Here is a 15,678-nt window from a genome sequence, read left to right on the forward strand (position 1 = left end):
TGCGTAAAACCTCTTTTAAAAAGCACAAAATTAAATTTTGTACACCGAAAAATTAAAAAAAGTGCCATGAAGGATGAAAAATTTTTCTCTCTGTTGAAAGGGCTAATAGAAAAGATAGACACGAAAAAAGTGGTGTGTGAATACGAGGAATGAAAACAAAAATATATCTTCCCAGAGATTGCCGTAGATCAAAGCTCTCAAAGCAAACAAAGTGCGAATTGATAGGACGCAAAGCAAACCCGATAAAGTGATAGAAAAAGGAGTCAGCCGAGGATTGAAAGCAGTGAAAAGAAGTAGAGGTGCAACACTAAAAACCGACCGCAAATCGAGTGGGTCATCGCAAAATGTTGACCCTGTGGACGGCACTTTTCTGCTGCCTGTCGGGTAAGTCAAGTTCCACCCGATCCTTCCATATACACAGTACAATAACACCGCACATCCCATGTTCCGTAGCCTGCTTAAGCATGCATAAGATTATCAGCAATATATATATATATATAAACATATACAATATAGGCCCACCACCCCCGCTCAAGGTTGTTATTGTTGCCGCCTCGCCGGGCGCTGAATCCTTTTAAAAACATTTGTGGTTCGGGCTGCGAAAATCCTGATTTATGTTTCTGCCTGCTGCGTTGTCCTTGCAGTCCTATGCTGCTGCTCTGACATGGCCACTGCCAACCGCAGCAGGAGCAGTGAAAGCGATGGGTGAACCGAGAGAAAAAACATTACATTTAAAGTTCATAACGATTTCTATCCATTTTTTTAATTTTTATGAGACCTTCTGAAGTAAAATAAGGAGATTTATATTTAACTCACCCACAAATTAACAGTGCCTCAGATATTTTAAGCCGATTTAGATCGTAGATCAAAATAAATACCAACTTTTTCACAGAGACAATCTTATTTTGATACATTTAAGATTATTCAAAATGCTATAATGTATGCTAAATGTTTTGATTTGAGACGATTCCTTTCTTGATAATTTTTGTAGTACTTTTTTCAGTGTAAAAAGTGAGAGGGCAATGTGGAGCCAAAGCAAACAAATGCGGTCGCTTGCTGGTTGCTTGGAGTCGTTTTTAAGGCCATATCGCATAACAGCAGCTCCAATGAGGAATGCGGGGTTAAGGGCTATGGACGTGGAGTGTGGGGTCAGGGGTTAAGGCTGAGAGGCGGCTGGTGTCACTGCACTTTAATTTTTAAACGCGCTCCAAACAAACGCAAATGGCTTTCTACACATAATTATGCATAATTGAAAAGTGTAATTATGCCCGAGACTCTGACTTTATGAGCCGCAAACTGTGAGCTCAATCAGGCGAGCAGCAAAAGGCGGTGGGTGGTTGGGTGAAGGAGTGGGTGGTGGTGGGTGGTGCTGTTAAAGGGCCAGAGACGAACCACCTAGCCATCCACTCAAGCGCAATGTTTATAAGTCGAAAGTCCTTTTAATTGCGTGCTGCCTGCACAGAGCAAAAGAGCAAGAAAAGGCTAAGGAGTCCTGGCAGCTTTCTTTTTGCCGATATTTCTCTATCCCCTTACCTATTAAAGCTGCTTCTGACATAAATAGATACGGCCCTTAGTGGAAAATCATTATGTAGTTTACTGCCATTATAGTATCGAAGTAATCTCTATATTTAATTTCTATAGGCAACACACCACATCTATAGGAATTGCTGTAAATATGCAACATTAAAAGATTATATTCTGCTCAACTTTTTCCAATTTACACTTTTGTAATAATAACTTTTTTACACAGTGGTAACCGCATGTTAAAAAACTTCGCCAAATATAAGCAATTCATACATATTTTTGTTTACACAATTGTTTTCATATTATTAAGAATTTTTTTCAGTAGTTCGGGGGATCCTAATAAATGTATTTTTTCCTGCCGCTGAAATATATTCTTGTCATTCGATGGTGGATGACTGTGCAAGCAAAAACTTATCGATCCTAACACTATACCTGTATACACTCCATCCATCCATTTGGCTTTATTTCTTTGCCATTCTGGCAGCAACTTTTCATTGTTTGTGTCCTTTGTTTGGGCTTTTGCTCCTGCCAGTTTGGCCATGTGTTTTTATTGCATTAATTTTTATGGTCGCTTGCTTTTGTTGTTCTTTAGTTGCTCCCCCAATGTTTTTGTTTTTGTTATTGTTATTGTTCGTGTTGTTGGAGAACTTCGTTTTTGTTGCTGGCAGCGTTAGCGTCGACTGCTCTTGTTTTACTTAGCTGCGTATGCCCCAAAGTAATAAAGCGAATTGGTTTTCTTGAAATAATTTCCATTTTAAATCCAGTCGGCAAATCCCCGCCCAGTTTGGCGGATTGCTGGTATTTTCTTTCTTTTTTTTTGAATTTTCTTTTCCGGATTTGGCTGTTGTTGCTTTGGCTGTTGTGGGCGCTAAGCAAAAGTGGCTTAATTTTCCCGCATAAGATTGTTTCTAAAGTTTGGCCGAGATTTGTTGTCGTTTGGCAAAAAGTGGCAAGTGGCGCTGATCCTTCTATATACTACTTGAATATTCCTATGCGGGAAGCCGCCCGCCTTCCTTGTACTGTCAGTTGTCAAAGGAGGCCTCAAATTTTAATTGAAATTTAGTGTAAACACAATGACAGGCAGTCGATTATCCTGCTGCGGCTTCAAGAGCTCCTGCTCCAATTCCTTTCCTTATCCTGTTCAACTCGCTTACACACAAAATGCACATACACAACATGTAGCTGTACAGAAAAAAAAAATTTCATATATATATTATTCGCATGTTGAATGCCAAAAAAATCTATTTTCATGACATGAAATGCACAATATGTATCTGAAGGGGAACCGCATGTAATATAAAAATTGTATTTTCATAATAAATGTGAATATAGTTGTTGTATTATATAACCTATGCTAAACAAAATTGTATTTTCATATCGAATAAAAAAAATAAAACATAAATTTAAGGCTATTTTATTATAACAATTTTATGATTTGTATTATTCAAAAACAAGTTGGTCTTGGATTTGAATTCATCTTTAATCAAAAAGTATATAAATTTTATGAAATATATTAATTACCAATCTATTTTAAATAATTTATATTAGTTTTTTCAAATATTTGAAAATTATAATGTAGTGTAATTTTTTGCTGTGTATTATCCGCTATATTTCGCGGGCCAAATCCTTTTGCGCGCAAATCCTGTCAACTTCGGCTTGACTTTCCAATTTGCCATCGTTCGCCCCTTGTATGTGTCAAAAAACTTGGAATCGAGACCGGGAACCCCCTCGCCTGACTACGCCCCTGGCCCCGCAGAACATAGCATTTCACACGTGTCACTGAGCAGTGAGTTGTTGGCTGTCAAGATGCCAAAGCCCCTCGATCCTTGCTCCTTGGAGTCTAACCCTGCTGCCAAGACGACCACCAACAAATTGTATCGGGCCAGTATTAACATTCACTCACAACTCGCAAACCACACCCGCCCAGCGCCCCCTTTCCCGATTTACCCCCCTACCCCTCCACCCCCCTTATTTTCACCAACCCTGCAGATTGTTTGCCTATTTGCCTTGTGCATATGGAAATGAAATGGCAAACAAGAGTGAGAGCTGAAGTGGAGCAAAGAAAGTCAGGGGAAAATTACGTTGACACAAGCAAACGCTCACACACACAAGCGCGAAAAAGGAAAGGCTAACTCACACCAACGCCAAAAGAAAAAGGAAATTGGCTAAATCACACTTTTACCACCATCACCCATATTTCACTTTAAGCTACAGCAACAGTTTAATTCAATTATTAACTGTATCTTTTCTGATTCACTGCACTCAAAAATGCTTAGATAAAGAAGTAATTGAAAAAAAGCATAAAATCACAAATCAACGTACCAACAAATATATATATAAATCAATATTTTCAAACGTTATTTGCCTTGTTACTAAACCAAAAATCAATTGGTACGTGGTTGTATATATACTACACTTTATTTAATCAAAAATTTATTTTATATTCATTTTAATTATAACAAATATATAGCTTTAAAGCTTAAACAGTAACAAAACAATAAAATTATTTGCGAAATTCCGACACATAATATTTTTAAAATGTTTGCAAATCCCTAAGCTTAAAAAAACAAAATATGCCAAATTTACTATAAATATTTACAATAGCTTCGCCTGTCCAAATTAATTCACATATTTGAATGTAATTGCAGGATTAGAGCGATTATAAGTCAATAAAATGTTTATTATTATGTGATTGACGAACGCAAAGGCACTCAATTAGGATTGCAACTTCCAAATAGTTAGCTTAATTAACACGATAGCTTTGTTCAATTTAATTTTATCAGTTGCAAATGCAATTAAATTACTTAGGGGCTTGAAAAACCGTCGGAGGTAAACAACAGTAATTACAGCTGTTTGCAGATTAAGGAACCAATGAAACGGGCAGTGGATCATAATCGCACTGATTAACGATATCCCATAATTCAACCATGTTACTGGAAACTCTTTTGTACGCTTCCGTTTAACCCTTTTCCCCACCAATTGCCACCCAGTGCGTTGATTGCCCCTTTTTAACCCTTTTTTAAATGGGCAACGCGCGCGCTTGGAAAAACTTGAAAAATTCCAGAGCTCCTCGTGTTCGCCTTTTTGGGTTCGCAGTTCATTTGAATTGTTTTTGTTTGGCCTGCCATTTGTATCCCAAGTAATAGGGTTGCCTATTTTCAATTCTCCCCGTTCATTTCTTTATTTTGCTTATCGGGTAGCGGCAACAAAAAGCCGAGAAAAATAAAAGCGAATAGGAGCATGAACAAATTGTTTACGGATGTGTTTGCGACCCGCTTCTCTGGCAACCAAAAAAAATACAAAAAATACAAAACCCAAGCCGAAACCGAGAAAAGGATGTAGCAGAAATTCATAACAAACTACATTTCATGCTCTTTGTGTCTGTGTGCGCGCTAAGGAAATTCACTTGACTTTTGGCCACCGTTTTTTTTGTGTATTTCTACTTGGCTTCTTCGGCAGAGACTTGGGGGCATAAATAAGCTCGGGGCCAGGCCAAGAGTCCGACTGCATGCAGTTGTCGCCGATCTGGGCCAACAATGGCCAATAGGTAGCACACTTACACACACAATCCAAAGCCAAGGCATGGGTATTTGCCCCGGCTCTTATTTATGGCTATTTGTCGGCGGAGTTGGCCAGGACTTTCATGGCATCTTTATGGCCCCTTACTATATGCATATCGCAACGAAAGTTTGCAACTTTAAAGTCAACAGACTGCGCTGCGAGTAGCGAAAATAAAAACACATTTTGTCGAAGAAGTTTACTTTGCAGTTTCTTAGTTGGCTTTACTTAACTCTCCAACTTTTCGTCAAGTTTTTGTGTGTTCGGCCATCACGTTGCCCAGGGACTCTCTTAATCATTTTGAATGAACGTGCATCCTATTTATTGCCCATTTAATCCTATTAAGGCCCTTGAAAAACATCACGTTTTTCAATTTGTTTTCCTTATGCCAGCGGCCCATCCAGTGTCAATTGAAGTCAATTGTTGACATAATTGCCAACAGCAGACTTTTCCAGGACAGCCTCCTGTGTTTTATTATTACGCTAAATTGATTTTGAATTTAGTTCAATGTTTATGGTCAAATGATTTCATTTTTGTGTCAGCCAGCCAGCAGCGGGTGGTAAAAGGTGAAGCGAGGTCTTGCCTCAATTTTTGCCCTTTGTCTAACTTATAAATCATTTGTGCGGCGATGCGTAAGCAAACGCCCCAAAGAGCTTTAAGAACCGACCGGCCCGAGGGATAATCCAGGGGCCCAAAAATAAATATGTGAAACGAGGTAAAAATGAAGAGCGATGCCCCGAAAGTAATCCCCAATCGATTTAAAAAAATCCTGAAAAAAATACAAAGTGAAAAGGAGAAGCGAGACTCATTGAATGAGTTTCCGTTCGCCATTTGGTGACTTTGAGCGAGGTTCCCTTTTTTGCATGTGGCGAGGGGGGTGCCATAGAGGAAGTCTCTGGTGTCGGGGAATATGTATACATTTTTTATGTATTTCATATCCATTAAGTTCAAAGCGAAAGATGTGTCCGGACAGGCGGCAACATCGGCGGAAGCGTCTAATGTATTGGCTCCAACTCCGCTTGGTTTCCCGGTCCTGTGGATGCTGCTTGTGCACCACCTAAGACCCAGCACCACCAGAAACCACCCGGAACCACCCTGCACCACCTAGCTATTGGCGATTGCCCCACTCTGCTTTTCGCCCGGCGACGTTGAAATTTCAATTACTCAAGCAAAATGATAAATGAACTTGTAGCCGCAAATTTTTGCTTTGCCTTTTGCCTCGGCCACCTCTGTTCATTCCTATCTTTTACTCACTTTCTTCTAACCAAAAGCCATTACGAAGACAGCCCACTAAGTGTGTGGGCGTGGCAGACATGTGTGTATTGTAGTGTGCGCAACTTTTGTCAGTTCCCCAATGTTTGACACTTTCTCGCACGAAACGGAACGGCATTGTTGCTCATTAAACTTTACCAACTATTAAGGCAAGAGGACACGAAAAGAAGTCCTCACATAAATATAACTTTTTGGGAATTATTGTCTGGTGAAAAGTTGAGTTTCCTTTAAAAAATGTTTGTTGTAGTAATAGCTAAAAATTATATATTTTTAAGCTCAAAGAATTAACATAATAATTATACGTTATACAATTACTTGTTAACCATATCTTTTTTAAATTTTTGTCTGCTTTGGTAAAAATATTTGGCAATTCAGAAATAACAAACAATGCATTCCTTTAAGCCATTTTAAAGTTATTAAAAAAGGTGTTGTTTGAAGATCCTAAAACAACATCAATTTATTTTATAATTTCATGTTTGTCAAATTATTGAAAAGGAGAAATTTTTTGTAAGTTCAAAATCATGTAATTTCAATTTTAAGTTTTTATAATTTCACTGATGCATTCATCAGCTTCTAGTAATTGAACTCACCGTTTATTTTCATTAAAAGCTAAGTAAGTTTAAAAAGTCCTTAACCAAGGTTCTTAATTTGCTCACTTCCCATGTTGCCTTTTATAGTTAAATACCCTTTAAGTGCACACTTTTAAAACGCACTGTTTGACTGGGCTCAACAAAGTTGAGGAACAGAGAGAGAGAGAAGGCAGCCCAGTCCTAGTTTATTTTAATAATATTTGCTTGGCCTGCAGCTCGAGGGTTGTCGTGACTGCAGCTGTAGTTGCAATTACAATTGCAGCTGAAGTTGCACTGTTGCTCTTAATTAGCGACTGAAATATGTGGCAACGTTTTGGATTGTACCACATGTTGGCGGGAATTGAGTTAATTAAATAAGCTGGCATGACAACTGCTACTAGAGCGGCACTATTAGATCCCCACTACAACAACCATCCATATGAGTCCACTTAGTCACTCGAACGGTGGTTGAGAATTCAATCACTCAACACCGAGTTCAACAATAACTGCCAGGACACTCATCAATAGTCAGGAGTTGTGTTGTTTGTTTACTGTTACTTATCTTACCTACACACTGAAAAATATATATGTTTTTTATTAAGATTTAAATTAAAATATATCAATGATATTTATTTCTTTCAAAGACATGTATCTTAATTTCAATACCATTTTTATACCCTTGCAGAGGATATTATAATTTCAGTCAGAAGCTTGCTGTTTTTAATTTAATTCAAATTGGCAAACGATATCATATTTCTGCCACAGGAATGATTAATTAGCTGAAAATCATCAATGTTTATTAAACATATACGCCTAAAAAACGAAATGTAAGTGTTTTCAAGAATGTTAATTTTGTTAATAGCTGCAAGGGTATGTAAACTTCGGCTTTCCGAAGATTGCTTTCTTTCTTGTTTTCTGTGCAGCTTGTCTAGTATCAAACTCCAACATCTGCTCAGTGAGCCACTATAAACTCCCTTCGAAATCCACTTAATTGCACTTCATTCATAGCTAAGCAGAAGCAATCCTGCGGGATGGAAAGCGAATAAGGTGTCGGTAATGGTGTGAAGTTTTATTTCCCTTCAATGCCATTTCATTCTCACTCCAGCGAATTGGTTAAAGGAAAAAATACCAAAAAAACAACGAAACAAAAGAAAAATAAAAGATTTTGGAGCACCGACTTTGGTATATCCATTAAATATTAATAACCAAACTAAAATACCATAAAATTTTTATTATCTCATAAAAAGGTGTAGTTTGCTAATTCATTAATACGTTTATGGGCCTAAATATATGTCAGAAAATATGGTTTTCAAAATATTTATTTATTTAGGGCGATAAGCAAGCTAAATTAAAAAAAAAACTTTTACATATTTCTCGTTTTCGTCGAAGTGTAATAAGTTGGCAAATTAAAGATATTTTAATGTTACTCTTTTATTTCTATGAACATTTTTGGCAGGGATTTCTGTAGCAACGCAAAATATGTTAAATAAAACATTACGTGATCATTTCCATCATATAATTATAGCATTAATAATTGTTCATAATTTTTTTATTATCTGAATGCATAAAATTCTTAATTCCGCAAAAAGAATAGGTACACACCAAATAAATACCCATTTCAGAGGCGCCAAGCCAGAATGCAATGGCAAGTGGATATTCGGCGGTGTGAGTGACTGCGGTGGGTGGCATTGCATTGGCAAGGTTGCGGGTGGGTGGTGATGAGGTTTCAGGGTGTGGGAATGAAGGAGTGCGAAAGTGAGAGAAGCTGCCAGAACGTCGAAAGAGAAGTGGCAAACAATGGGTGAAATGAGTGCGGCAAGTTGGCAAAAAATGAACAACTTAAGCCGCTCGGCTTTTGTTAGTTCGGCTACCCATTTCAACAAAAGTTTGCAGTGCAAAATGTTACCCGTAAAAAACAATTAAGTGGGTTGGTATGGAGAAAGTTTGATAGAACACGAAAAAAAGAATGAATGGATAGGTTATGTATTGTATAAATAGCGTTTGATATTATTTTTATCAAATGATTTATTTCAATGCATTTTCTTAGTTAAAAATACTTCAATAATAATTCATAAAAAAAATTGTATGTTCATAAGTACAAGAAAAAAGGTTGACTAAATTGTTGCTAATAGTGGGGGTCATTTTGCTTGCGTGTACGTTTTATTTGGAGACAGAGCATCTCTTCTTTGTTATCTAAAATTTGAAAATTTCTAAATTTCCCCACTGTATGGAGCACTTTCCTTTTAGATCTTGACCCTTTTGTTTTCCCTGACTTTTAAATGCGGCACGGACATTCCAATCGCTCTTGCCTTTTTGGCCTGCGGCGGTGGCTAAAAATTGCGACGTCACCGCCAACGCAGCAAACGGAACGTAATGGGAAGCAAAAAAAAAGTAGCAGACAGGGGGCAAAAAAGGAGAAAAGTTCGTTAATTGAATTGTACGCTGCAAGACTTCAATTGCAGGCGCTATCCGCGCTATTTCGATTCCTCTTTTGGTCAACGTTTTAGCTGTCGAAGGAGGGAGTTTGTATGGCTTAAGTTTGGGCGTCTATTTTAAGCGTTTTGATGTTTGGCACGTTCCTCGTTTTATCTTCTTGCGCCGCACAGAATCCCAGCCACCTCCCTTCCAAACACTCACCACCCGATTTTGGTGCGCTTGACTAAATGTGCTGGGATCCAAAACATGTTATGTAAACACTTACGACCGCACATCTGCTGCGAACTTCTCCCCAAACCCTTCTCCCTACGACGGTTTTATTAATACAAATATTAATTTTTGCGGCGCTGCATGTGGCTGGCTTGTTTACACTGACGCCATTGCTCAACCACCCAGGCATTTCCCACCCACCCGGAATTCGTTGGTGGTGTATATCATTATCTCCATCCACGCACTTCAATTTGCATGAACAAGGCGAACACTGGTCGGTCGCCTAAAATTATGTTCCACAAAGGAAAGGCCACCTCTCAAATATCCCCCTGCCCAGCGACCTTGGCTATGGCTTCAGTTTTGGTCTCCTGCTTTGAATAATTCAACCGGGTTGGGAACTTTCGATGCCTTTGCGGGTGAAAGGGAATGCATTTCTGAGTTGGTGAACAATGTCCATCAGAACCAGCTCATCTCCAGATTTTAGATGAGTTCCAAGCTAGAAGGTGCACATCGAAAAAATAAACATAAGATCATGAAAAAAACTGAATAATATATGTTAATTCCTCAAACCAAAAAGAAAACAAATAAGTAATAAATTTAAATTCAAGGATTGTTTTCCATCCAAATACAAAATTTATGAAATGTCATGATATGATATTTTTTATCGAAATCAAAATTACAATGATGTTTTTCTAATACAATACAAAAGTATGATATGGTTGCCTAAAAACTAATAAACATTTTATTTAAATTTTCAATCAAAATACAACCAAATTTAAAGACTTTTATGGCTCATCTTTTTAATCAAATACAAATTTATTCATAGCATAGTTTTGTCAAAAATAAAAATGTTTCTAAAGTGTATTCATTAAACTGAAATTTATACAAAATACCAACTTTTTCTTACCATAATAATCTGAAAAAGAAACCAATTTATTCTTAGTCTAATAATGTACATGCATAAAGGAGAATTCTGATGTTCATCATCACAGTTGTTCTTAAAAAATCCAATCTTCAAAGCGACAACTTTATAAAATCAATTTAAAATGAAAGGATAAAAAACTTCTGGCGCGGAAAATTCCATATTTTCTTAAGGTCCTTACATCAATATTACATCAAGGCAAAATAATCTTGGACCCCAGATTTTATTTTCTACAACGTGCAGAGGGGCAATCTCACCTGAGCTGACCTACCTGACCCAGTTCAAGGCTGTGAAAGGGGGAGGTGAAAGGGCAGAAGGTCGAAAAGAAGGAAAAGGGAAAAGGAACATGAGGACGTGGATGAGTGAACTAAGGTGCACCGAAACAGGAATGGGGAATACAACTCGAGAGAGGGGAGTCCCATTGGGGTACATTAGCTTTGTGGAAAACTTTGTGGAAAACTTTGGTCCTTTGCGGTTCTGGCCGAGCTCAAAAGGGTTCGTCTTTAATCTGTGGATAGTTTGGACAACTTCTCGTTGAAAACTACAAATCAAACTATTTTCTACTTAAGAGGACACTTATTTATTTGGGTTCAGAATTGGGCACTTTGTTGGTTCTGTCAGGGTATGGGAAAAATTAATTTTGTTGTGCCCGATTTTTCTGGCTTAGTAAATGTTGCCTCGCCGAGAGAGGTTGGTTCTTGAGAACTGCACTGTGCCAGCATCCTGTGAAAGAAACCGACCAATCCCCTTTTTCCCCGACCAGTCCAACTTGCAGCAAGTCTCAGCAGACGGAATGCGGCAATTGCTTGCCCGGCTGCCTGTTTGGCTATATCCTTTACCCACTTTTAGAAACACTTCCCTGGCCTTAAAACCATATTTCTACAGTTCAAAAATGTTTTGATGTCTAATCTTTGATTCAAAAATGAAATCTAAATATAACTTATCAAAACGAAGAAGTAAGTAAAAAACATTATCAGGTAAACACATTTCCTTGGCTTTAAAACAATATTTACATTTTCTTGTTTTGTAATTGTATATCTATTTTTTATATGTTTTATATTTCTTAGACATTTTTTAATTGTCGATAACGTTTTTTTAAAATTTCTTGATATATGTCTTTTGTAATATATTTTAAATTCAACTAGAATTTTTGAAAACTGAATGTCTTGCAGTTAACTTTCTATTACAAACAATCATTTTGCTATAATTTTTCTGAGTGCTTCCTTCTTTGCCAATCCCAGCACAACCCAATTCTTCTTGGAAGAGAGAGCTTGGCAAATATTTTCTTAATTAGTTGCTGCCAAGGCTTTTCCGGCTCACAAAAAAAGTGCAACAAAACGAAAGAAATGAGCGGATGAAAAAGGAGAAAAGCGGTTGGGTTTGGTCAGTTGTCAAGTGTGAAAAATTGCAGCTCAAATTGCAGTACAAAATGGCTTCAAGCGCTCGTTAAAAGTCACGCAGCACGCAGAGGAAAATGTTTTCAAATTTATGCGTATGAAAACAGAAATTATATTAATTACAAATGCCACCGGGGCAAGCGGTGGCAACATGAAATTGCAGCTGTGCCGGAAACAACGGCAACATCGTTTGCAGAGGGGTAAACAACACTTGACATTTGTTCCCACTGCACACATAAAAATTGCATAAAATTTGCATGCCAAAAGTGCGTCTCGAGTTTTTCGTGCCACCCTAGCCGCCCTCGCTTCTGGGCCACCCCATTTGGCCATCATCAGTGTTGTTTAGCAAGCATTTGGGGAATTTACTTTCGCCGCGTTGGAAATTTGCAATCAGCATAACAATTATGCAAAAATGCAGAGGGGCAGAGCAACTTTGGCTCTTATATACATAAGATTGTATTTATTTACACCCCAGACACATATGTTGTTTTATAGTGCATTTAAATTTAAAGATCAAGCGGCTAATTAGGGTGCTGGCACACATGTTACCCAGCCGAGGGGTCTGACATGAGCCGGAGGTACTGTGTGGCAGATCCATCATTGTGTGTCCCACAATCAGATAAGCGGAGCGTAGCACTGCGATTGTCAAAGCGAATTTAATGAGCAGACGCCCCAACCACCGTGGCACCTATGTCTACATAACCCCTCTGCACCACCACACCACCACCCAAGTGGTGCTGTTCCTGTGAAAATCACGAAATCAGTTGGCAAGAAATCACGGCAGACAGTGGCGCAGAGGAGGGGGATTTGGAAGGGGGTCTTAGCAAGGGGGCACCAAAACCGCGGCGACAACATCGAAACAACGACAACGACGACATCATGCTGGCACTGTTTGCTAGGGATTGTGTTTTTCGGGGTGAAATTGTTGGGGAAGTGTGTGTTTTAGTGCACTTACAAAAAATGCTGTTCAGCTTTAAAAGTACTTAAATACATTTATAGCAGAAATAATTTTCTCGAGTTTACTTTTGAAAGATAAATAATAAATAAGATAAATAAGAGACCTATTCTTAACATCTTTAAAGGTGACAAGTGTTAAAATAATTAATATCAATATTTATTTTAAAATGTTTGTGTCATATAATATAATCTTTTTAATAATTGAGTTTTTTTTATCTATGGCATGTCACATAGGACTAAAATACCTAAATAATTTTTAGTCCATAACATTTGTTACTCCAAAACAATTTAAAAAAATGTTACTTTTAAGGCCAAAATAATTAGAAATGCTGTGCACAATATTTAAAAACATTTTTGGGCGGCTTCAAATTGAATTTGATTTTAATTAATTAAGTCTTAATAGCAGTTTACGCTTTAAGGAATAATGTTTAATTTAGAGGCTTAATAGATAAACATAGGTATATTACTCAAGCCTTTTAATAAGCCAATAGGCTGAAATGGAAGTGTATTCAACAATACCACAAGTAAATATTATAATATGAACATTTAATTTTTTCAGGTAGGTTAATATTATTATAATATTATAATATTATTTCTCTGAGTGTTATTGTTCTGGAATGGCCACAAGCAGCCGGAGAAAAGCTTGTGGCAAATACCGCGATGCGTGCCTGTCTTCGTTTCCCTCGATTGCATTTGAGGGCGGAGGGAAGGATTCTAGGGAGGAGGGTTGGGGAACTTTCCATCAGGCAAACCGAAATTGTCTAGGCTGATGTGAAGGCTTTTGTTGTTGGCTAGGTAGGATAATGACATCAATATGCTTGACAAGACTGACAGAGGCTAGAAGCCAGTGACCTTGACGCGAACTTATTTGGGGAACTCCAGAGAGACGGAAATGAGACAGCACGGCATAAGTGAAGTGTATGCCTCGAGTGCTGATGGAGCAGTTGGGAGATGCTTCATTAGCAGCCAGCTCGATAACAAATGGACTCGTTTCGTTGCTATAGACACCTTTCCCCTTACCTGGCCGAAAATCTCTAGGGAATTTGACCAGGAACTGCCACCGAAGAGGAGGCCGGGGGTCGGGACAGACCACAGGACTTTTTCATTAGTGGAAGTGCCGCACAGCTGCATGCCACAAACACACACAGTCCGCTAAACACACACAGTCACACATGGCCAACTCACGACACGTTCCAGGCATTGCGGGACGTGCCAAAAAGCATTGCATAAGCGCAGGCGGACAACGAAATCAGTAGTGCAAAAAAGGTGGAGGAAAACAAAAAGGGGTAACGTAAATACGGGCATGGCGAGGACAATATTTTTGTTCCTGCTCCTGCACCGATTGCTCCTACGACCGAGAAAACAAATCTCAGCCACACATACCCAGATATTTGCACTGTGGGAAAAAGTTGGGAAATCAAAAAGCGGCTTTCTTGCAAAACACTAACAAAAAATTTATACAATTAAAAGAAGCACCGGAATATGATTGTTTTAAACATAAAAAGATTGAAAGTTCATATATAATTTAAAGTCATGCTTAACGGAGTTCTATAATATATATATATATAATATATATTATATGATACAATTTCTTCCTCACTAAATAATTTTAAGAAAAAAAGGGACACTTTAAAAAGTGTCATAATTCATTTGCACATCAAATCCTTAAAAAATTGTGCTCTAAGTGTTATACTGCATTAATAGATCAATTAAGATTTCTATAATTCCTCTTAAGCTGAAAAATTTGAGTACCTTTTGACAGGCTTTTCTGCACTTATAAATTGCGAAACATATCTATTCATAGAACTCTTAAAGTCCATGCCCGAGTATCATCGTTTTATTACATGTCAAATCCCTGTAAGCCACTTTTCTAAGTGCAGTCGTTGGCAATGCGCTTAGCAATCAGCTCACGACTTGGCAGCCAGTCTGAGTTGCAGTGGCTCTGCCTCAGAACTGTCGTTGCGCATACGCCACGTTGCAGTGCTGCTGCTGCCATCCGATGGGGCGTGTGTTAATAATGCGTGACATAAACTGGAGCCCCGACAAGTCTTGTCGATGGGACAAACGAATTGAGTTGACTCGACTTGAGTGGGGCATTTTAAGTGACAGTTTGCAGTTTGTGAGGAGCGAAGATCTGAGCACTGCCGACTTTGTCTGTGAGTCTGGCGAGCAAATGACGTTGTCATTGTTTTATTGACATTTCTCACACACTCACGGCCCATTCTGAAGTGCAGAGAAAAGAGAAAGAGGTTCCATCTTAACACTTCAATTTTTACTTAAAATATGCAAATAAGTGCTGCCAAAGTGCTGCCAGTGGCAAGTGCTTCTTTTGCCCGAACTTCCACCCTAATGTGTGTGGGGAATGTGTGAGAATTTCAATTTCCTGCTCACACCCGTGCCAATCAAAAGAAAAACCCCGATCGAAAGGCGGGTGAATAAATTTGCAGCGAACGAGGAAATTAAACCAAATTGAAATTGTTTCGCGCACACACCAAGTTTTTCTTCTTCCCTTAAAGGCTCCTTATTTTGGGCTCGACTTAAGCCGGGGAAAGTTTTAATTTCCAATTGACATTTTGCAAGTGCATAGCTAATCCTGCAGCTCCCCAGGGAGCAAAAGGGGCTGAAAATAATTACAAACTGCAATTATTAGCCCGGCTATGGAGACGCTTCCAGGGCAAATCCAATTAAGTGAAAAGCAAGTGTAAGCCGATGCCTTTTACCTGACCAGTTCACCTGATTCTTCGTAACCCCATTTTCCCCCTGTAGTTAACTGGGTAACTCGAGCTGCTGACCTTAGCCCGTTTTTTTTTCCGCCCCCCTTTTTCCACCCCTC

The 15,678-nt window shown here is 38.4% G+C and overlaps 1 protein-coding gene across 7 annotated transcripts in view; it reads left to right on the forward strand.

Moving 5' to 3' along the window:
• LOC128258501 (zwei Ig domain protein zig-8) overlaps window positions 1–15,678 on the forward strand; it is a 41,922-nt gene that overhangs the window by 3,952 nt on the left and 22,292 nt on the right. For 4 of the 7 annotated variants that reach the window (XM_052990140.1, XM_052990138.1, XM_052990139.1 and 1 more), the window contains exon 2: window positions 176–384. In XM_052990140.1, the coding sequence (XP_052846100.1) occupies window positions 345–384 (40 nt within the window). In that variant the 5' untranslated portion in view covers window positions 176–344. Of the gene's footprint in view, window positions 1–100; window positions 385–15,678 lie in introns of all 7 variants that reach the window. The other 3 variants (XM_052990134.1, XM_052990136.1, XM_052990135.1) reach the window with 2 other exon arrangements.

The sequence above is a fragment of the Drosophila gunungcola genome (genome assembly GCF_025200985.1).
Source record: "Drosophila gunungcola strain Sukarami chromosome 3L unlocalized genomic scaffold, Dgunungcola_SK_2 000003F, whole genome shotgun sequence".
NCBI classification, from domain to species: Eukaryota; Metazoa; Arthropoda; class Insecta; order Diptera; family Drosophilidae; genus Drosophila; species Drosophila gunungcola.